Source organism: Zonotrichia albicollis, chromosome 7 (assembly GCF_047830755.1).
Source record: "Zonotrichia albicollis isolate bZonAlb1 chromosome 7, bZonAlb1.hap1, whole genome shotgun sequence".
NCBI classification, from domain to species: Eukaryota; Metazoa; Chordata; class Aves; order Passeriformes; family Passerellidae; genus Zonotrichia; species Zonotrichia albicollis.
Window position 1 is genome coordinate 29,878,212 of NC_133825.1, and position 23,127 is coordinate 29,901,338.

The window sequence follows — 23,127 nt, forward strand, 5'->3', positions numbered from 1 at the left end:
GGGTCACTCTCACCTAACTGCTAACTCCATGTCAACCACCTGATATAAAATCATTCCATCTAGAAGCCACAGCAAGCTCTGAGCTTCAGGACACAGAGAAAAATTGCTCAGTGTCTCTGATGCTGCGGGGAACAAAGGACATCCAATAAAACTACCATGTGGCAAGTTTAAAATTAAAAAATTCTACTTCAACCATACATTACTGTAGTGTACGACTTGCTACACTAGGAGACCACAAAGGGAGAAGTTAAAAAAAATTATTATTTACATTTACTTGTAGAAAGCTGATAAACCTCAAGAACTCTTGAGCAACATGCCACTGCCTTTAGCTGAGGAATAATACCCTGAGCTGCAGATTACTGAAAGCTGAGAGGGTGTTTTGTGCAAATTTCCCTACAGCATGGCTATGATCTCCTACTCTTCCCTTAGCACTTCCTGTACTCCATCAGCTCACTCAAGTTGTAAATGCTGCTCTTGCTTTGTTACACAGTTTTATTGCTCATTCATATTTCTATTTTATTCTGTTGAATAATATTTTAAAGAGAATTAACAGTATCTAAACCCCAGTTTTATATGTCAGATGATCTAATAAGAGTGATATAAAAGGAGGAGTTTATGTAATAAACAGCACTGATTTAAAGCAACTAGAGGGGCTGAGGCTACTTCTTGTTTTTTGAACTTAAAGGAAAATCAACGACAGTAACTTTGTCCAAACCATGCCTGAACATTTGTATTAAACTATGTCCCTGTAAGTTTGGAGAGCACCTTAAACTATCAAGTTCAGAGCACAAAGTAGCCCTGAACAAAGCATTGCTCAAAGCAGCACAACTCCCATTTAGCCAAATCCAACTGTCAATGGTCCTGCTACATCCCAGCTGGAGCAGCATGGCCACCTCTGAAAGCAGCCTTATCCAACTGCTTTCAAGCCAGTCATAAACAGCTACAACTGCATGAAATATCAGCTTTGAAAGTGATAATAAATGTTGTGCATTTCATAGCAAGTTAAGTAGTTTTCATTATTTCTGTCACGTACACCACTTCTTGGGAGAATTCACTTAAATCCACAGGAATTTCCCTAACTAAATCCATTTTGACAAAGCAGCAACTTGAAAGTGTGCTTAATTTTGCATCTGACTTGTTAGTATCTGAAAATTTATTTTCTGAAATGAAATTATTTTCCCTTTCTTTTTTAGGATTAGCTTGCCAGAGTCAGATGACAAGTTATATTTTTATTAAACTCACCAACATTTATATTAAAAATTCAAATATCCATTATGAACATATGACAATGTTGAATAAAACTTTAATAAAACTTTAATTAGCAATTATGCAGCATAGTCAACATAATGCATGAAATATTTGGGTGATCTTACCAGCACACAAGCTCTTATAAAAGAGATATGAGAGGTATATAACAAACGTATGAGCAAACCTGGGGAAAAATTACACCTAGATTTATGGCTCCATTTGAACCACCAACCACAGGCACTCACATTAGCAAAGGCACATCAACCACTGCTGGTCTGGGGCTCCTAACGCCAACAATCATTGAACTTTAACCACATATGTCTGGAGAAAATGATTTGTTTGCTTTATTGTGCTTAACCAATGTTACCCTCTCAGGAAAACCACACTGTAAACTGAATGAGGTATCCCACATCCTAACAAAGTATCTTCAACATGTTGAATAAAAACATGAGCAGCATTACCTATAGGACTCTAAACTCTCTTATAACATGCTCTGTGCCCCCTCTCACTTATTTCCTTCTATACTGTGGAAAAAGTCACACCTCCTATGTATGGCAACTGCTGCAGACTGTACCATTACAGCTCTTCAGATGATTTATGAGGTCCATGACTCAGTTTCAAGGCCCACATGACTGTGGGCTACTGAATCCTGCAGCTCATCAGCAGGAGGGATTCCAAGAATGACAAGATGAATTTTTATATTTTACATCAAACTAGAGCAAGCAACAGAAATCTTCCATGTGACACAAGCAAATTAAACTATAAAATAAATGACAAAGTATAGAGAACATTATCTTGAAGGGCATTTAAAAAAAGAATCTCTGGAGACTAAACCAACCATCCTTTCAGTGTAAGCCCTCTGCTTCCACACACTTAAAATCCAGGATTCTGTTGCAAAATGGCAGCAATCTTTTTAATGTGGCAAGTTAGAGGGAATAAAGATGACAAAAGAATGAAAACCAATTTTTCTGGCCCATTATTACCAAAACAGCAGAGTGTATTAGGGGGTTGAAGGATCTGTGGTATTCCATTATTTGAAACATTATGGCAAACAAGGCTATGGAAAATAAGACAAAGGCAGATCAACCATATGTGCACCCTTTTACAATGAATTTTAGACAAAAAACTGCTTTTTATCAGACATTACAAGCTAAGAGCTTTTGAAAAACAAACAAACTATAAAGTTCAATATAAAAACCAGTGTACTGAGAAATTTTGGGAAAGCTGTTTTCTCATCAGAGGTTTTGGTAATGAAAAATTTTTATGGCAATTACAAAGCCAAATGAGTCATTAATAATAATCCTTAACATCTGGGAAGAACTGGGTAGTTTATTGTAATATATTCTCAAACATTTGTGGCAATAAACATTACACAGAAGATGAACTCACAATGTTTCACAGGATTTCTAAAAGCTTTTCATTGTTTTTAAACAAGAGATTTTAATTTGGGAACCTCTTTTATGCCTGCTCTAAAACTTCTTACGCATTTGTCATATCAGGCAAATATTAACTCCCACTGATTTGCACAAGGCTTATTTTTGAACCATCACCCATTCCAGGGCAGTCATAATTTCTGAGTAGTGCTAGGCAAACTTATCAGTGAAGGCAAAGAGAACTCCAAGCAAATAATACTCTTGTAGAATTTACAGCTAACATATTTTACGCATTTCATCAAAATTCCATATTTAGCTACAGCTTTTCAGCTTGAAAGGACTGTAAACACAGTCCTAGATTTGGCCCAAAACCTGTACAGGATTGTTGTGTAAGATTTTGCCTAATTCATAATGCAATTTTCCAGTTTATTGAGGTCATAGTAAGTATTTAATTTTATTTCATCTAAAATAATTAATGCACATAAGCAAAACATAAGAGTACACACAAAGTAACTGATATTTCTTTTTATTTAGCTGTGGGCTACTGCTGCCCTTCTGGTACAGATGAGTCACTCTGGAACACTAATTTTTTGCCATTGGCCACATCAACAAACCAAAGTTTTTATTATCTTGATCCCCTTTTTCTTGCTCTACAAAACCAGAAATTTATTTCTACTAGACATTTTGAATTGGCAAAACCAAAACCACAACCACACAATAATATTAAGTTTTTTAGGGTTTATTTTTCTTGTTTTAAGTCTCCAAGCTACCAGTGGAAGCAGCTTCCAGGAATTCCATGGGAAGATACGTATTTTCTATTATTTTTAAACCTAGTCTATTGTTGAATTGAAAACCTACCTGAATTGTAACAAGAGGGCAAGACCGTGTTGTAAAACTGATGCAATACTAAATAGTGTCTATTTACAATAAAATGTCAGTGACTACTTTTACCATTATAACATATATGGTACTAATAGGATTGAAAAGATAAAATGATGACTGAACTTAGATTTTTGGAAAAAACTCCTCTTCCTATAGCAATACTGCCTAATTATTGTTAGGAGGAGGAAAAAAAACCTACTTTCCAAATTGCAACTGATTGATCAGTTGCATATGCATAGATATATTTCTGAGTATAAAAAGAGCAAGCAAGAGCAATATCTAAGGTTTGCCTAACTGGGATGTGAGGAGAATGGGAAGAAATGTAGAAATACTCTTCCTTCCCAGCAAATATCACTCAGCACCAAAACATCCCGCATTCTGTCCAAAGGCCTGAACAATTCCTCTATATGAGTAAACAAGGAGCTAAGGATGACTCTGAAAGCAGTTTAAATACACATCAACTGTGATTCAGTTATAGCTTTTTAGGTATTATGACCATTTATAGCCTACAGCTAAGAAAATGGAATTCACATCCTGGGTAACATGCTGGATATTGTCTTCTACATGTAAAAGTCTAAATTCATCCTGGAATTTTCTACTTACTTAGATGTTACTGCATTGTATTATCAGAATTAAAACATTTGCCTTTAGGGCAGATGTTAATTGTTGAATTGCTTTCTAATTGGTAACACAACTTTAAAACAATTATAGCTTCCCAAAATCTATTTTCAAATCTAAAACCAATAGCTTAAACAGTGTGGAAAATACATTAAATGCTCTACCATGGTTCACCAACATGTAAGCTGTATTCTACTATATTAACATTATCTCAATATTTCTGAAAATGAAACATTAAAGCTCATATATTCTTTTTATGCAAAAGAGAAAGATACTGCATTATAACATGCCCAGGAGAATTTCTTCCCCAACATCTAAAGATTCATATTTTTCTTTTTAACCTCTGATGCTTTTTGTCTTACTTTTCATTATTGTTTCCATTTCAGTTCTCGCACTAGGTCAAAAAGCAAGAATGAGAGCCATGAATCTTTTGAACTTAAAAGCTGCAACAGTAAATTATCAGTTCAAAGTCCTTCCTAGTCCAGTATGGCATCCCAACAGCAGCCACACATGGATGTCTAGACAAGACTAAAAACAAGCACATACAATATTCTTGCAGCTGCCAACTATTTTCAGCAGAGATGATTTCCAACACCGATCTGCAGTTGCAGAAGGACTGGAGTATTCTTCTGATACTCCTTCCTGTCAGGTCAGCGGTGACACGACTGCTAGCGATATGAAAATCAGCAGACACAATCAGATTATCTATTAATTAGTAAATAAGTCTCCACAATGCTATCAATCTCAGGTTACTCTGTTAAAATCTAGATATAATTCTAAAGTGGTTTTGTTGCTGTACCCATCTCCTCCAACCTGTGATGCCACTTAACAGAGCAGATAATAATCCCATGTTTTTAAAACAAAATTGAAATCAACTTTCTTACAGATGAGATCAATTCAACCTAGTGCTGTAAAAAACCCCTACAAGACAACTGTTAAGCCTGTAATTCTACATTCTATAAAATAGGATATTTGGTTATGGAGCATGACTGAAGTTTAATATAAAATTGAAATGGTAGAGTGACTGAATAAAGCAGAGAATATGCTTCCAATTACAGGGGGGTTTAATACCCTTTTTTGTTATCTATCTACTAAATCATAATACTGGATGTTTTTCTGTTGTTACTTTTACCTCTGTACAACACTTGGTACCAACTCTGCAATTGGGCAGATTACCATAATGACATTTTTACTCAAAAGAAAATAAAGATGACACATGCTTTCAATTTTACTGACCTAATTTTATCATCATACTGATAAAACTAAGTACTTATTATATTCTTATTCTGAAGGTCTGTAGGCTTTGTAATAGAAAGAAATTCAATGTTTTCAAGATAATTAGAATCTGATTATCTTATTTTATATATTTACCATGCTAATGTTCAAACATGCGACTCTGCTGCAATAAAAATTTCACATGATTCCGTTGTCTAAAAAATTTTAACATTTTCTGCTCCTCTTCCATGGACTACACTTTCTACTTCTGCTGTTACTGTGAAATGCATTAAAGGCAGGTCACATGATTTCCCTCATGTCAACAAATGATGGCTCAATTAGGCAGATAAGAATCTACAGACCTCAGCAGAAACTCTCTTCTGCCCATTCTCAGCAGTATAAAGAAGCACTTAGGGACAGCACTAGTTCTGGGGAATGAATACTTGCTATCCTTTATATACACACTCATTGAAAATTTCTCTCTTTCTTCAGCAAAAATTGGTTTCTTCTTATTGTTGAAAATTTTCCATCACTATTAGTTTGTAATTTTTTTCTACATTCAGTTGTCATTCACAATTAAAATAAATAAAATAACGAGGAATTTACGTTTTAGTACATTGGTCTATTAATTCTAAGCTGGAATTTTTCCTCTTGGAAATAAGCTGTCTTAATAACTAAACAAATAGAAGGTATTTCACCTTGACTACAGTCTTCAAAGGACAGGGGAAATTCATATTTAAGGAACAAAGTTCATTCTTACCTTACTCTGCTGTGATCAATGACAGTATGCACAGCTATAAATGCCAGTATTGTCCTGGGTGCCCTCAGTAGATGACAAAGTTGTCTCTGCTTCATTCCAATTACTCACACAATCTTCAATATCCACTACCTGCCAACTGTTTTGCTAAATTTCTTTCTTTTAACCCCACTACTGTGAAGAGAAATCTATGAAAAATTCTGTGGTCTCTCACATCAGGTTATGCAGAGAACAAGACAGAGTATTCAGTACCACCCTCTTTCTCCCATGTCTTACATTTGCCTCATTCTTTCACATTTTATGACTCTTTATAATGCTTAGCCTTTACTTTTCACAAAACACCTCCATGTTGTTCAGCACCAATTATACTCCATATGGTCTTAAAAAGACATGTTCAGAGGCATATGCTGAGGCATATTTCATGATAAATACTGTTAACTGCTGTTTCCCACCATTTTCAAATATGCAGGAAAGCATTGTTATATTGCATCTGGCAATACCATAGTTGGAAAAACTATTAGGAGCAGTGGCATTCTGTAAAACAACTTCTGTACTTCAGCATAAAAAGTGGTAACAAGACACATATTCTCATCTACACAACTTCAAGGGTGAGAATTGTTAGCCATCTACAAACCATGGGAAATCTTCTGACTTTGGAAGAGTTTTGCAATATTTATGGACCATGAGGTCTGAGTATTCATGATGAATACTCACCAAGTGTTTATTAAATTATTTTGTTCAAGCAGCTAAATTATTTAGAAACATGAAAAAAACACATTATCCTTAACCAACACAGTCCTGCCAATAGAAACATGGTGCAAGTATGATTGGGAAGGTGAGAGCTCTTCTGCTGGGGCAGCAGCTGTTACAAAGCACCTCCATATTAGGGTGCTTATGCCAGAAGGAAGTGTAAATCCCCAGGACAGCTTTCCACAGCAGCTGCATCAGCAAAATCCTTCTATTACGGAAAAATTCTAAGGGCCTTTATCTTTTCTTTAAGTCAAACATTTGCGATGATTAGTACTGATGTTTTTATCTTGTTCATATTGCTAAAATGATGTTTTATCTGTCAAGCACTACCTGCTACCATGATGATCTGTATATTCCTTGGAAAGAAACAGTGTCTCACATCCACTCTTCAAATTATAAAAATTCTTCAAAACCAGCACTTATTCCTTATTCAAAGAATGTAGTATTTCCTTGAGCATTCTACCCTTACTTAAATGAAAAAGAAAAGAAGAAAGGAGGATCTTCTTTCTTTTGACCAAACCAGACAGTCTGAAGCACATTTACCAAGGTGACCTGGTGCACTGCTGATTGAACAGCCTGATGACCAGGAGGATTAAAGCCACACCACAAAATCTCCTCAGCAGCTCCTTTCAAATGAACTTCCAGAGCCTGCTTTTGGGATCAGTCAACTCCTGTTTCAAATAAACCTGATAACAAACAAAGCTGGCAGGACTCAGCCCTTTGCCTCCTAAAGAGCCGAAGAATTTATCACAAAGTTGTGAAAAGCCCAATCTGCAAGGCATACTATTTATGTGTTTAATGTATTGTCACTGAAAATCCATGCAGAAGCATTTTTGCAGTATTAGTTTTTTTACTGGTTTTTTGACTCCAAGTACACAATTACTAAGCACATTATAGCACAAAAACCTTCTTGACATAGACTTTTAGGATATTGGTTAGCTATGCTGTAAACGTAGTTTTTCTTTCTAAAACGGTTTGTTTCTTGCAGAATCAAAAAGTAGCCTGCAGGTTCCTATCCTGTTATTTCAAAGCACCTGTAGCCTACAGTGAAGATCAATGCCCCTCAGCACAGGTTAAATTTTGGGATAAGAAAGAGCATATTTGAATCTCCTTGCATTATGTGCATGCATATTTTAACATTCTGTAACTTTACTGCAAGTTACTGGCTTTGAAATATCATGTCCAAATGTTACCACTTCAATGCTCGTTTCAAAGCAAATCATTCAGCATAATAATTTGCAAAAAAAAAGTTGTATTTAAACAACTGCACTGTCCTTATTATAGAGGGAAATAACAAATGAAACTATAATTTTCACTTCAGACCAAGTAGTGGGCTATCATAAATAGTTTAGCTCTAAGGTTATGCAGTCTTTGCTGTTAAAGAAATAAACTTTATTCATGTAAAACAGAGCACAGTTGGTGCAGAATTTGTATGTTTTTTAATGTAAAAGTTGATGACATAGATACAATACATATTTCAGGGTTATGTAGACTATGACATTTCCTCATGTTAATGAGATCAAGTCCTTTATGAAAAAGAAGGAACCTCACATTTCAACCAACTGTACTCAAGACTGGTGACTATGAATTTATGATAAATTTTGGTAGGTAGGAAAGAAAACAAACAAGTTTAACTCAATCTAGAAAAACTCACAAATTTCAAGTTTTAGTCCTTAGAACAGTCTTAAATAATTGATTCTTTTAAAATGTTATCAGAGAAGTACTGAAACAAAAATTAACACAAGATAGAACCAATATTGTTTCAGAGCTTTTAATGCCTTGATTTGATGGTGCTTTAGTTTTGAGATTTTGCTCTAAGAAAGTTGACATGGTAACAGACAAAATTCATATGCTCTCATAAGGAGAGCATCGAATAAAGCCTGACATGCAAGAGCAGCTACAGTAAAAATTTCCCTTCCAACTGAGTCACCTTACCACTTACAGTATGAAGTCTTCCCTTTTTAATTTACATTTAAATAAGTGTGTTAAGTCTGCCCAGACTTTATGTATGACTTGAGACTCAGTGTCCCTAAGGGCAGAGGCACCTGGGAGCAGAGGTCTCTGCAGTGAGCTGTGGGTGGCACAGCAGGTCCCTGTCCCTTGTGAACACCAATTCTCAGCACTCCCCAGCCTGCTGCTAAGCCTGACTCAGTCTTTGCAGACAAGTAGCTTACAACCAAGAGACTGATTTAGTATTTCAGTAGATTTACATATTCTATTAATGAAATAAAAGCATGCCCTTTCCCTTCTTCTCCCCACCCCCCCTTTAAAAAGCAATATACTTTTAAAAGGGTAATGCAATCACAACCATTATGTCAATGAAAATTACACGCTGGGTTTATCTCCATAGGTATCTGTCAAATACAAAGCGTGCACAACATCTTTGGGGTAATAATGATGTTTTATCATTTTAATTACAAACACTTTGAAAAAAAATCCCTAAAGTGTACCAATTGGGGTGGTCTGAATTAACAGTAGCTTGATAGCCCAAGGGTAGCAAAAATAGATTGAGCTACCAAATTTCATAGTAGTTATAGCAGCTGTCTTCTTGCCTCAGGGAACCTGGGTATTTAACAAAGCAGACAGCTTGGCATTGGCATCTGATTAGTAATGTGGGTTTTGTTGGACAGAATATGCACAGTTCTATTGTCTCACTGCTTGGTTCGGAATTCAGAGAGCTATGGAATCATTTAGTTTTTACAGTTAGCTTGTGTGTATTCACTTGCAGGTATTGTAAAAGGTTATTTTGTCACTTATCACTTGCTCCAAGTAGGGAATATTGTCTTGAAACGAGCAATGAAACATGACAGGATTTAAATGTCAGGGTCAGTTGCTTTCCCATTTCTGTGCCAAAATTTTGTTGAACCAACTGTGTAAGTTTTCCTAATTGGGCAGAAAAGTGAATAAGGTGAAAGCCTTTTCTCCCCTTATCACAGAATTATTTGGAATTTAATATAATTGAAAAACATCATTTATTCTCGCCCAACTTTATACGGGAAAATTTGTCTTCACAAAAGAAGTCTCTGAGGTAAAATCCAGCTATTGGGGCTTCTGGGAGAGGGGATTGATTTTTATTTTTTTAATCTCACAATAGCCTGACAGTTTGGATAACTACTGGGTAAGAGAATCTCTGGTTCAAACCTAATCTGCTTAATAGTAAAAAATCTCAGTTAACATGCTTTATCTAAAAAGGTTTGATCTCAGGACATAACCTTAGCACATACAACAATATCACTCTGAGGTTTGTGTTTGAACTTCATACAGCCAAAAAGACCCCCCACGTGGCTTCTCTCTCTTTCATTCTTTAAGTATACATCACAAATTATTGGGGCTTGTTGGCAGAGTTCAAATCACTGAACTCATTGCAAATAGTCTACTTCAGCTAGAAGTACATTCTTTTACTCTATCAAATCCATCTGAGGTAATAAGACTTGATGTTTTATTCAACAGAGCTGAGGAAAATTGTTGCACAATAGGTTAATTCAAAATGGCAGCATAGAAAATGCATCTGTCAGTGGGGATCAAATTACAGGGCAAGCTCCTCTCAATGCTTAGAAAAACAAGTCTGCAGCTCTACAGATTATGTGCATGTGTGTGTTTAAAGGGGTGGGAAAGGAGCTAAATATCTGAGCTAACCTCCAATTAAAGTCAATCATAAAAACAGCCAATTTAATGAGTACGGATTTCTTTGGGTAATTATAACACCAACCACTTTTTTTCTCCCTCTCTTTTAAATCTGTAATTCTGCCTTCTTTTTATTGCTTGCTTTGTCATTAATCGCCTCAGGAACTTGATTTCCTAGCAACAGACTCTGCCACCAAACATTTGGCTCCTTTTCAACATTTTCTTTGTGAAAAATGGCACTGCTATTGCCGCCTGGCTGTTGCAGCTAGACTGGCTGTGTAAGTGTTCTAATAAGGCATTCTTCGAAAAAACCACACAAAAATCACATGATAAAAGGAGCGATGACTGAACTTCACTAATTACTGTGCTGAAGAAACATATCTGCAATTTAAAGGCTACTGGGGTAGGAGGAGAAGGACTGAAAAGAAAATATGTATGTTCTTCATCTTAAAAAATACAATTAATAACATAGAGGTGAACATTCAGAACTAAATATTTTTACAATGTTACACAGATTGTCCTTAATTTTATTCTATCGAAACAGGAGGTACAACCTTCCTTAAAAGCTGATGATGTATTTTTCACCATAAAGTACAAGGCATTCACTTTGAAGAATGGCATCTTGAAGAGCAAATTTCACAATAAAAAATAAGAAAGAAGTTTCTCATTCATTTTTTCACACAAGTTACTTGAGAAAACACTAAGAAAATAGTTTATGCATGAGAAGTTATACCTGAAATGGTAGCATAATGCACTCCCTAAATATATCACAAGATGACACATTATGTGGCTGGTTTAGACACAGCTTTTTTGTATTTTAATCAAAGAAATAAAGCTGTGGGTTTCTGTATTTATGAGAAGGGCTTCTTTCCCCATATTTGCTTTGGAAGCCAGTAAATGGCAGATTTACTTCCTGGTTAGATACAGAGTCTACCATCTCTCCACAATAAATGCATCCCTCTTCAGCTATGATTTCCAGAAAACACAATGCCTTGAGACGCTGGGTTTCAGTAAGGGGATGTTATCCCAGGCCACAACTAACTGTTACTAGCTGCACTTTCTTCTCTATGGCTAAGATACTCAGTATGGTGGTTTCCTGGCCATAGAACCTATTCATCATTGTGAGAAACAGTTTTGCATGTCAAATGGCATAACACACTGGTGCCAGAGCACTATGGCAAAAGTTATCAATGGGACAAAACTATTGTGAAGTTCTTCAAACAAATGTCCTTTTTAAGGGATATTTTGCTTCCTGCCAGTGTCTTGTTTCCTGTGATGCACACACAAACCTAGCACATCTCAAAGGAAAAAGCCTATCAAAATCCATTGTAAGTTATCATACTCATCATAGCAGTATATTACAATAAAAATGCATTCACTGAATATGCCTCTAAAAGGAAGAGACAACACAAAAGAAATTTCATTTATACTTACATTGTTGTAATAATCAGCATTTTTTCTCATGTAGAATAGTAAACTCCATGTAAAATACTGTAGAATGTTATTTAAGCTTTGCTACTCATTGCTGACACCAAGCTTATGTTTTGACAGACTCATGTTGAAACCAGATAATTCCTCCATCAAGCCCACTACACTACCACAGTATCTCTCTGCTTAGACAAGCACTTGGGCATTAAAAGAAAATCAATATAAAAATACCACAGTGTTTGTTGAAACAGACCAGGGTGGTTGGAGTTTTAAAAATTTTTCCAGCAGATAGGTGTGGTGCATTGGGTTCATTATGACTTGCTGTAATAAATGACATTCCCTCCTGGAAACTTGGCCTAAGCTCAGAATTCCTGGTATTTATCAGAACTGTCATTATCATCAAAATAAGCTACACTTGATATTAGCTTTGAAAGCACAGAAGATACTGAAGGTGCTGAATGTAGCTCAACTGTGGGCTAACAAATCTAAACAGCATTAGAAAATTTTATAATCAATGTGGTACAACTGAAGGGCATCATCACTGAGAAACTTCAAGTATTTGCTATGCAGAAGAAAACAGTTGAAACTTTTACAGGTTATGAAATAACAGCAAAATAACCAAGAAGATCTTCTTGGGTTTTGGAAGCTCCTTTAATGATCCATTCTAGGCTAAGACTCACATTACCACAGATTGGGAACATAACTGCAGTCAATATTGCCATTTCAGATGCTCAGTAAAGGAAAGTTCTTGGGAAACAAAAAAGAACTAAAAAAAAACCCAACTGAAGCACAGAAGGAACTTTCAAGAAGAAACACATTACTTCAGCACCAAGAAAATATGAGCATCAAATGCCCGTGTTTCATCCACCTCAAAATCAACAACTGCAAACACTGAACAAATGCAGGTGTTGAACCAAAGGACAAACTGAGTAAAACTAAATAACTGGCTGAAATAAGGATGGCTAACTGGAACAGGAAAAAGCACATACCTGGGAAACCACCACGCTTGTAAACAATCATGTTCATGTACAGGGAGAAAGTTAAATTTCAGTTATCTGTATGAGCAAGCCATATGGATTAATTGATACAGTTAAGATTTCACAAGGTTAAGTGCAGCTTTTAATGAAGGAAAGCATTTTCCCCTTTTCCATTTTTTTTCCCATTATGGAAGAACAAATTCAAAATTACTTACTTACATACAGTAACCAAGACTTACCCATTGAAGACAATTGACTAAAATTCTTCTCAATTATTTCTGCTCTTCTAAGTAACTCTTATCAACAGATTTTTTTTTAACCAAAACCTCTGACAATAAAATATCTTTGCATTTCAGGCCTTTGTAAAATATGAAAATTACCAGCTATATACAGCAAGTTGCGTTAATAATGTCAAAATGTTTGTGTGCAATATTAAAGAAGCTGAACACCAGCAACTCCCACAGATGCCTCTTAAAATAAGACAAGGTGCACAAATATGGAGTTTTATTACCCAAGTTTGTAAGATGCAACTCTGACACTTATGATTTCTAAAATGCAAGTCCTGACAGCAAGCACAAACTCACAGAGCAAAAAAAAAGCAAAAGGAAAAAAAAAAGAGAAAAAAATTAACTTGCCTGTTGCTCCCCCAAATTTACAATTAGCTTCATGTTGTGTCCCACTCACAGCTCCAGAGACTGAATGACAGTGTTTCGTGCTATCATGACTCTGAACTTATTCTGAAATAAGGGAAATGTCTGAGGAAGAGACATCTTCTAGCCTCAGTAGGAACCAAATAAAATTCCTCACAGTGAATTCTAATCAGACACCAGCAGCACAGCTAGCTGATGCACAGTGAAATGAATATGACAGACTGAAAGATATTATGTCAATGGTATAAATTACCACAAGTATAGGCATTATGTCTGGAGAAGGGAAAGAAATTGCATAGAGTTTGACAGTACATGTAGCCTATCTTAAATGATTCAAAATAGAGTAATTTTAAAGGATTAAAATACACCTTCAAAGTTTACTACCTTTGAGAAAGCTGGGGCAGCCTCTGTATTTTGCTTCTATCTGTGATTTACTAGGTCGTATTCTCTGCTAGCCTTTCTATAATTTGTCTGCTGGATCTGATTACCAGATGGCTAAAATAAATGTATTGTGTTCATTCATGGTAACAGAAGTTGTTTTTAAGGGTTCTGTCAGGGCTTCACTATCTTTTCCTTTGTACCTACTCCTCCCTCTGTGAATTGATTAGATTTCAGAGCTAAGTTTCACATGAGGGTCATTCTGCTGAATGCTGCATTGAAAAGCTTATTATCTGTTCTAGGAAGCATATACAGATGACCACAGGATATCAGAGACCTGTCCTAAAGCAACAACTGCCCAGTTCTGCCAAGAAAATAGATTGCTTGATAATCTCAGGACATGGATTTCCAGAATAAGTATCTGTCACTGACATACACTCTAATGCAATCCCAGAAATAGGTGACAGTTGGATAGAAAGAAGGAAATGAAAAGCAACATATGCACAGTGCAAAGTCAAGGAAGGTAACAAGACTAAAGTGAAGACAGACAATAGCAGACAAATTAATGACTCAGAGCTACTCTCTACCTCATGAGTGGTAATTGCTCACTACATGGTTTTGTTTAATCTGGTAATCACTACAAACCCACAAAAAAAGAAGCTAAATGAAAGAAAAGGGCATGAGCACACTGTAACATGAAGAACCATGGATGGTTCTACACTGTCTCCTCATATTCAATCTGTAATCTGAAGTGATAATACTGTCCTAGAAATCTGAGTGACCCTGTCCTTGAATGCTTTTGCTCTACAAGTGAAAAAGGTTCTTCACTCAAAACATCTCCTGCAATCATATACTTCCCTAATCTGAATTTCAAATAGTAAATATATAATACAATTTATCAGCAGTTCAATTTAATTTTTTTATCCATTATCACATGCTCATCTTGAGGTTTATTTTCAGTTTAGTACAATGATTCTCTGGCTCCCAGACAAAGTCTGGATGTTGTAGAACTCGCATGTGAGAAAAATAGTTTTTAATATATAGAAGAATCAGTGTAGTAAATCCCCTAGTCAAAATTTAAGTGATCTAACTGACTGAACACACAAGAGTGACTTCAGAACTGAAATAAGAGGACAGTTTTATCTTAAAAAGTAGAAATCTGTTTAGCACCTCATGTAATGCTTCACAGTTTTCCTGAAGCATCTCCACTAAGTTAAATGTTATCAAATTGTACATTGGAATTTTCACTGGGAATGATATACAGGCATGGAAAAATTAAAAAAAGGGCATTCCCAAACTTAGTGCAGTAAAACTTTTCAGAATATTTGTCGTTCCTCTTTATTTAAACTATACTCTTAGTCTTCCAAATTTTTCAGCCAACAGCAGTAATTCCCAAGCATGGCATTTGAAAAATAAAGACCTCAGAACATGTGAAAAAACAGCATTAAAAAATAAGTATACAATACACCTACAAATATTTTAACCACAGCACAAACACATGGTCATAACAGCAGGACATATTTTGTTTGTACACAGAGAAGGTTGTAAGTATTTTTTGACACTTACAAAGGGGCAGTCTTGGCCATACACAGGAATCAATAACAACCATGTAAAGCCTACAGCAGTGCACACTAACTGCCTCTAAGAGACATTAACACTACCTAAAAGAAGTAACTGTATTTTCAATGAACTTGTTCCTCCTGGATAATCAATTTTTTACACTTCTTGCCAGCTGTTCCCATATAGCTCAGGTAGCAGAATGGAAAGAGTTGTCATACAGAATCCATATATTACATGCATGTTATGAGGTTTTAATCTGTCTCAGACTTCTATGTTTGTGAATTTTGACCAGTCATATCCATTTGAGAGCAAGGTGAAAACAAATTCATCACTTCTATATAGGCAAGACATGATCTACACAAATACATTTATCTGGCTTGATTCATTCTGGATGGAAAAAAAAGAATACTAATTGTGAATCTACTAATACCCCATCCTCACACCCCCCTTTATTCCAAAAGCAAGATTAAATCATTAAAATCAGTTTGCCCCATCACCCACATTTAAGAGATTTGTCAAAATCATTGTTTCTGAAATATTGAGTTATAAGGTGCCACAGTAATTACTATGGAATAAATAGCAATTAAGATTGTTCACACAAATAAGCTCAAACTGTTTGCAGTGAATAATTATGCTAATAGTGTTTTTCTACATAATTTGTGCATCCTTCACAACGATTTACTAGAAAATGTGAAATGTAAATTTGATGCATTACTACAAAAGCCCTGAAAATATGTTTAGTTCTTATGATTTTTCCCATCAATTTAAGTGAACATATAACTAAAACATTCTTCTGCATTCATACATCTGATTTTGAAGAAATCAAATACTGAACTTGAAGCAGTCATTTTCTTTCCTTGCCTTCCTATAAAATCATTCAAAACCACACACAACAGACATACTCACTGCTCAAACTTCAGGATACTGTAACACAAAATTTAGCATTTTGAAAGGGGCTGAACTTACTGCTATATAATAAACTTTGGCCTTTTCCACCAACTTCCAGTTCTTCTCCAAATCCAGATGCTTTTCCTTCTTATAGCAATTAGCTGCAGCAAGGTTAGCTACAAGAGACCTGAAAGTGATTAAATAACAAGAATTAGACCCTCTGTAAATAACAGTACTGCCAATTTCGCACAATGAACACAATTTCACAAAGAACCTACAGAACATAAAACCAATTAACAAGGAGCACCAAAAGCCACATATACTTTGACCATTTCATGAAAAATAAATAACATATTTAAATAATAGATTAAATATACTTTAAATCTTATATTAAATAATGTATCTTGAATCCAACTACATAGTTTAGGTAACCTATCACTATTATCTTCTTCTGAAGGCACCTTTGTTGGATTTGAATCAACCTTAGTTTCATTCTGTGATGAACTCCCTCCATATGCTTTAGCATCTGCACACTTTCATTAAAACTCCTCTAGCACCTAACACCTAAAGAAAAGTAGTCACTCCAGTTTATCTTCTGAAAACTAGTTTCCCTCACTAGAAGCAAAAGGTTGATGTGTATGTAAGTCTTTCCATTTTAATTTTCCAATGAATAGTTATATTATTTAAAAAGGGGCTTGTTTTGGGGTTTTTCGCCCCCATTAGGTTCACATTTTCCTTTAGCAAATAAAAAAGGGTCAGGTTCCTACTTTTAGATGATGAACTGTTAAAAAACACTTTGGCTTAGCTGTGGATTACTGGAACACTACCAAAAACTCATTTGTACTTCCTTCTTTCCTAACAAGATATAACACAAGCTGTGGGACACAACTTCCATTACCAAGAACAAAAATACTTGTATCACATTGCCTCTGTTACATGCAAGATCCATTCTATTTTAAATCATCCTTTTCACCCACTTCATTGAGCCTTATGAAACACATAAAACTGACACACATACTCCTAAAAGGAGGTCATAACAAGACCTCTACTCTCCACTCTGGCTACCACGACCAAATTCTTCTATGCAGTTGTATTATGAGAATGTTTAATAACGTGCAATATTTCAGAGAAAGGGCATTGGGAAACAGATTATTTCCACGCTAACATACAGAGCTTTAAATCGAATTTGCAAAATTTAATAGTCAATATATGCCCTTTTAACATATCACTATTTTGTGATATTTAAGTGCATTAGCAACACAATGTGTAATTATAGATGCAACATTGGGCTATTGAAAACTTTGGCCTTCTCATGGTGCATGAAACTGATGCTGTATACATCATCCTCTTCTGTACGAGTGCTACTACAATCCAGAGACAGCTCCAGGTGGGAGCAAAGTGCTCATTTGCTCTCACCAAGGATGCTTCTGCCTCCAGGCCCAGTACCATGTCCAGGTGTAAGGAGGTGAATAAGTGAGACATTCTTTACTTAATGAAAACAAACAAAAGACCAAAATAAAACTTTCATGAACAGTGCAAGTAACTCCTAGTAAACTTCCTGAAGTAATCATCACTGACAATCCTTGTCAGCTAAACAGATCACATATACAAAATGACAACAAAGTTAGACCAACTTTATCTGAATATATCAAAATTACTGTTGTGTCATTTCATCCCATGAGCAGATTTGGGGCTTATCTCTTTAATTCTAAAATCTAAATGCAATGAAAGTTAATGTACATTTGGAATAGAGAAAAAAGAAAAAAAAAGAGAAAAATTTATGAACAATTACACCAAGCCTCTGCAGCATTATAAGTAACAGGGTAACAAGTTTCATTCTTCATGGGTATTACTATTTCAATGACAAGAAATCCAGTGGAGATCCAAGTGAATCCAAGAAAGACATGTGCATAACTGTGGTAATTTTCTGTAAATCAAACTTTAAAGCAAATTAAATCTTTCAGTTTTGGCAAACCCTAATATCCATCAAGGACATAGTTTGAAAAACAAAAAAAAAGAAATCTTGTCTGTCTACGAATGTTGCTAAGTGAAAAGCAATTCTGTTCCAAAAAACTGAGCAAAGACTTTCTATATGTTTCCTTTCACTTACCACATGCCCCTGAAACTGTAAACCTAGCTCTGTGTGGCTACATCCAACTGGAGAGATGCTCTGCACATATGGGTAATAAAAGATTGCTACACTGACGACAAAGCAGTGAACTTTTCCAAATTAAAACTGTAAGTCTGACAGCGCTCAGTTCAACATGTGGAGCACAGACTAGGTAGATATTTTTCAATGAAATACAGTAATTGGAGACAGCCAGAGTGCTTCAATCGAAACAGTTTCATGGAGACACTGTGCATGTGGTTATTTCTAAGCAGAAGGCACAAATCAAAGTCATAGACTATGACAGAGTGAAGGTATTACTTCAGAGTTTAATCACATGCTAGGATTTTCTGTAAAAGCTCTGAGAAAACAAAGCATATTAGTACTGCTAAACTAGAGAATTCAGGATGGTAATCATACATCAGATCAGAACCCTTTCCTGCAAAAAGCTAGGCAGAGTTAGCAGAAGCAAGAAACGTTTATATCAGGGCATCTGGAACATAAATATATACAGCCACTTCCTAGGAAAACCAGGAGTGCTACTAAGTCAGGTGCTCCAAAAGAGACAAGAGAGCTGAAGAAGGAAGTTAGCACATATTGGAGCTAAGACAAGAGATGGATCAATAAAAATGTTATCAGATGGGACAAAGTTGAAGTGATTCTTAGCAATATAGAGAATGTTAAAAACAAAAAAACGATCAGAGGGTAATTAAAGATTGAGAATAAACTTGCTCTCACAGGATGGACAATGGCACAATAAAGCCTTCAGCAGCAACCATCAGCTAGTTTTTCTTCTCCCAAGGAGCATGAACTCCTGCCTCTCTCAAGCATTGACTGAGATGAAGCCACTGTCTAGTATGTGAGCAAATATTTGATATGAAGAAAAAAGAGTGGTTTATGCTAGCAAACCAAAAATACTGCTTATTAAGTCAAAGAAGTATTTGCAGACCTTCTTATGAACAAATTTACCTAAATTTTTAAATTCCATTGAGATGCAAGTGGGTTTTTTTTAATTCATACTGTGTGCCTACTGGCAGTCTTGACTTCAGTTTCCCATCATGTTATCTAGAAAATGGTGATTGCTGCAGCATGTATACACAGGCACTGTATGACTGAAGGCAGAGAGAATCACAGAGCAAAAACATCTTTATTGCTTTTCTTCTCTTTGAAAATGTGAATATGGATCTTGGAGATGAAGGGGAAAGTCTGTAGACATAATTAGTGTCAGAACTCCAGACGAAGATGAATGAACTTCCTTCCTCCACAGAGTATGTGCATTTATTCCAGAGAGTAAGACATTATGTACAACATTAAATTGGGAGGGACAGGTTGATAAGCTGGCGGACAGGGCTGTCTGTCATTCAGTGGATCTGCAACAGCCTGAAGAATTGGGCTGGCAGAAAACTTGAAGGTAAATGCAAAGTCACACAGTTACACACAACAATACAGGCAGAATGTTGACAGGGTACTACACACTACACTACTTCTCTTTTTCAGAGAAGGACCTGGAGATGCTGGTGAACCCGGCTTGGAACATGAGTCAGCAGTGTATGACACAGGGATGGTACATCACAATCAGGTGTATATGAGCAAACATGGAGAGAGGAAGACAAAGGAAGTTAAAGATCCAGAATGGAGGAGAACCTCTGTCTCCACACCTTATCTGGAGTTCTGTGTCCAGCTTTGACTTTTCCATTACAAGACACTAACATAGAGCACTGAGTCCAGCAGTGGGCCATCAATACTATTAGGAGGCTGGAACACTTAAATGCAGAATAGTTTTGGGTGAACATTAAGAACAGTACCTAAGGGGAGACCTTCCTTCTTTCTTCAAATATCTAATGAAAGTTTACAGAGAAGGTGGAGCCACACTATTCTTGAATACAAGAAAGAACAGACACAAGCTGAAAGAAGGAATACTGGAACTGGGTACCATCAAAGTAATTTCTCCCATGAAGAGCGATCAAACATTTGAAGAGTTTGCCCAGAGAGCTTGTGCAACCTCTATCCTTTGTGATATTCACAACCCAGCTGGACATGGCCATGAAAAACCTGATCTACCTTTGAAGCTGCTCCTGCCTTCTGCAGGGGTTTATCTCAGATGCCTGCTCTAATTAAAGCTGTTCTAGAATTCTACATGTTATATAGAAAACATTTCCTCCTCTGACTCTCATTTCAGTTCACGTTGCTGTCTACCACCTTTTCTAACTCTACCCAGAACATTCACCAACTTCTCTGGAATTATGGTGTGCACTTTAATTAGGGAACTGCTATCTCACCTGAATAAACTCTACTAACTCCTGATACTGCTTTGAAAGGAAAAGAGCAGGTCCTCAGGACCAATGGCATTGAAAGCCACAGAGAGAAACCAAAAAGGATAATGACAGATATTTTTATCTTATTTTGAGCCAAAAAGAAAATATTCTTTAGGGTAACTGATACAATTTTCATTACTGATTCAGTATGTAGCATCAAAAAATTTAAATATTGTCAGAAGTCAGGGAGAGCTGATGTGTGCCAGTAATGTCTCAAAATTAAGGCTAACCTGATTGGCTGCTTTGAAATCTCTGAAGAAATTGTCAGAAGGTAATCAGCAAAGAAGCAGAATACAAGTTCAAGAGTTCTGAGTAGAGGGTGAAAGAATAAAGCAAAGGGCCATGCTCAAGAAAAATTAATAGCAAAAAAAGTAACAAATAAAAACATGAAAGAAATTCAGAAGAAATTCTTAAAACATAGACAAACAGAATTATAGGTACTAGAACAATTTCTCAAGAAGTGCAATAGCAAAACAAAAAGCTTTTTTCTTGTATAAAATTAAATTAACCCTTTCAATCTGGCTATATGCTGACAGCTATCAGCATATAGCTGAACTCAGTATCACCTGAGGCATATTCCTGGCTTGCAAATCAATTATAAGCCTTATGTACCAATCAGTTTGCACATAGGCTGCATAAACATACTTGTTAACCAACTGCTGTCTCCCACATATTTTCCATCTCCAGAGCAAGTGGAAGCTATCAAGTTCAGGAAGAAGTAGTGTATTATTATCTCACACTTTCTGGTCACAATACAACCGCTGTTCTCTGAAAGTATATTAATACTGCCCAGCCCCAAACCATGGCCTAGGCAGTTCTGTGTCTCAAAACAGTGCTAACACTTTATCATTCAAATGGCAATTTTTCAAGGCTGGATACTCCAAGCAAATTAGGCTACATTCACTATGCCAACTGCATCTGTACCTTCAGAAGATATCAAAAGCCCCTGACCTGTTATCACTAGTGATGCAGGCAGCACAGGTTCCTGTTGGCTGTTCACTCTGCTCATAATAATGGGCATCCACATGAGCTTCCTCAGCCTTCTTCTTCAAGATCTCTCCAAATTTATCTTTGCCAATGCACCCGAAGAAAGTTGCAGCTTTGTGAGGTTTCTGAATCATCCACTGCAGATTAGCAGAAGAAAAAAAAACAAACCACAAAACAAAATTAACATATCTGGTATATTATTTTTTCCATTTTTTCTCTCCACTCACCATATTTAACTCTATGCCTACATTTTGACTTAAAGAACACTTGTACGCCTGAAGTAAAAAACATCTTGTAAATCAAAGGAGGAAAGGGCAGCAAAGAAAACAAAACTTACTCTTAATGATCCCACTGAGCCTGAAACACCTAATGTAAAACCTAAATAAATATAGCTCATGGTAAATAAAGTACATTAGTATGTTTTTACAAGGTATACAAAAAGAAGTTCCTTGCTCATAGGAGTTGCCTCTAAACTTACACTAAATCAAGCAACATGCAGTATCTTCAAAGAAAAACTGTAGAAAATACAAAAGAAAAAAGGAAAAAAAATTGTCCACAAAACCCTTCCAAACAAATAAAATAAATAAATAAAAAGGGATAGCATATAAGAAAAGGCATTTGAGAAACATAAGCAACATTATGCAACATTCATAATATATATAAAAGCTAAGTGGTACAGAAAAAAATCATTTTGCCTTACACTTAATTGCATGCAAAAAGGAAATGCACCCTCTTTACACTGTTAAACCACACATGAAAGTATCTAATCTCCAACTTTACTAAGAGCAGCTCTGTCACTTGAATTGTAAAGAGAATAGATGCCCAACATTGTTAAGGTACCAGGTTATTTCATAAAGTTTTCATTGTATTAATAAAAAATGTATCATTCAGCTGTAAACATAACTCCATTTTGTGCTAAGTTGAAAACCAGCATTTATCGGCAATGTGAAATCAAGAGTGCAAAAAAATAAATGTGAAGAAACAATCATAGGCCCTACTCTGCTGGTGGTGAGTCAGCCAACTGAAGTCATTATAATTCATTCTAATTACAGTCAGCAAGCTTATCCACTCAATCTATAGTATGAATTAAAGGCTACAGCAATTTTCTGCTATACTAAAACCCTACTTATAATTGTTTCCTAATCAAGATTTAAATAAATGATAATGTCTCCATTACAAAGCAGCATTCGTGGTAGCTGTGGGTTGTAGAAAGGTCAAGTAACTAAGTTGCAAATACATACTTAGTCACATCTTTATTATTACCAGCTCCAGAGGGAAGAGCAAGAGAGGAAAAAAAGTAAACCTTTGGTCATGTAAAGTCTTTATTAATAAGACAATGGTGGACAAAAGTTGCCAGGTCTCTTTCTTAC

The 23,127-nt window shown here is 35.8% G+C and overlaps 1 protein-coding gene across 2 annotated transcripts in view; it reads right to left on the bottom strand.

Moving 5' to 3' along the window:
* ADK (adenosine kinase) overlaps positions 1-23,127 on the bottom strand; it is a 265,378-nt gene that overhangs the window by 124,945 nt on the left and 117,306 nt on the right. For both annotated transcript variants that reach the window (XM_005481465.4, XM_005481466.4), the window contains exons 5-6: positions 21,722-21,894; positions 16,427-16,535 (exon numbers count right to left, since the gene is read on the bottom strand). In XM_005481465.4, coding sequence (XP_005481522.1) covers positions 16,427-16,535; positions 21,722-21,894 — 282 coding nt within the window. The remainder of the gene's footprint in view (positions 1-16,426; positions 16,536-21,721; positions 21,895-23,127) is intronic.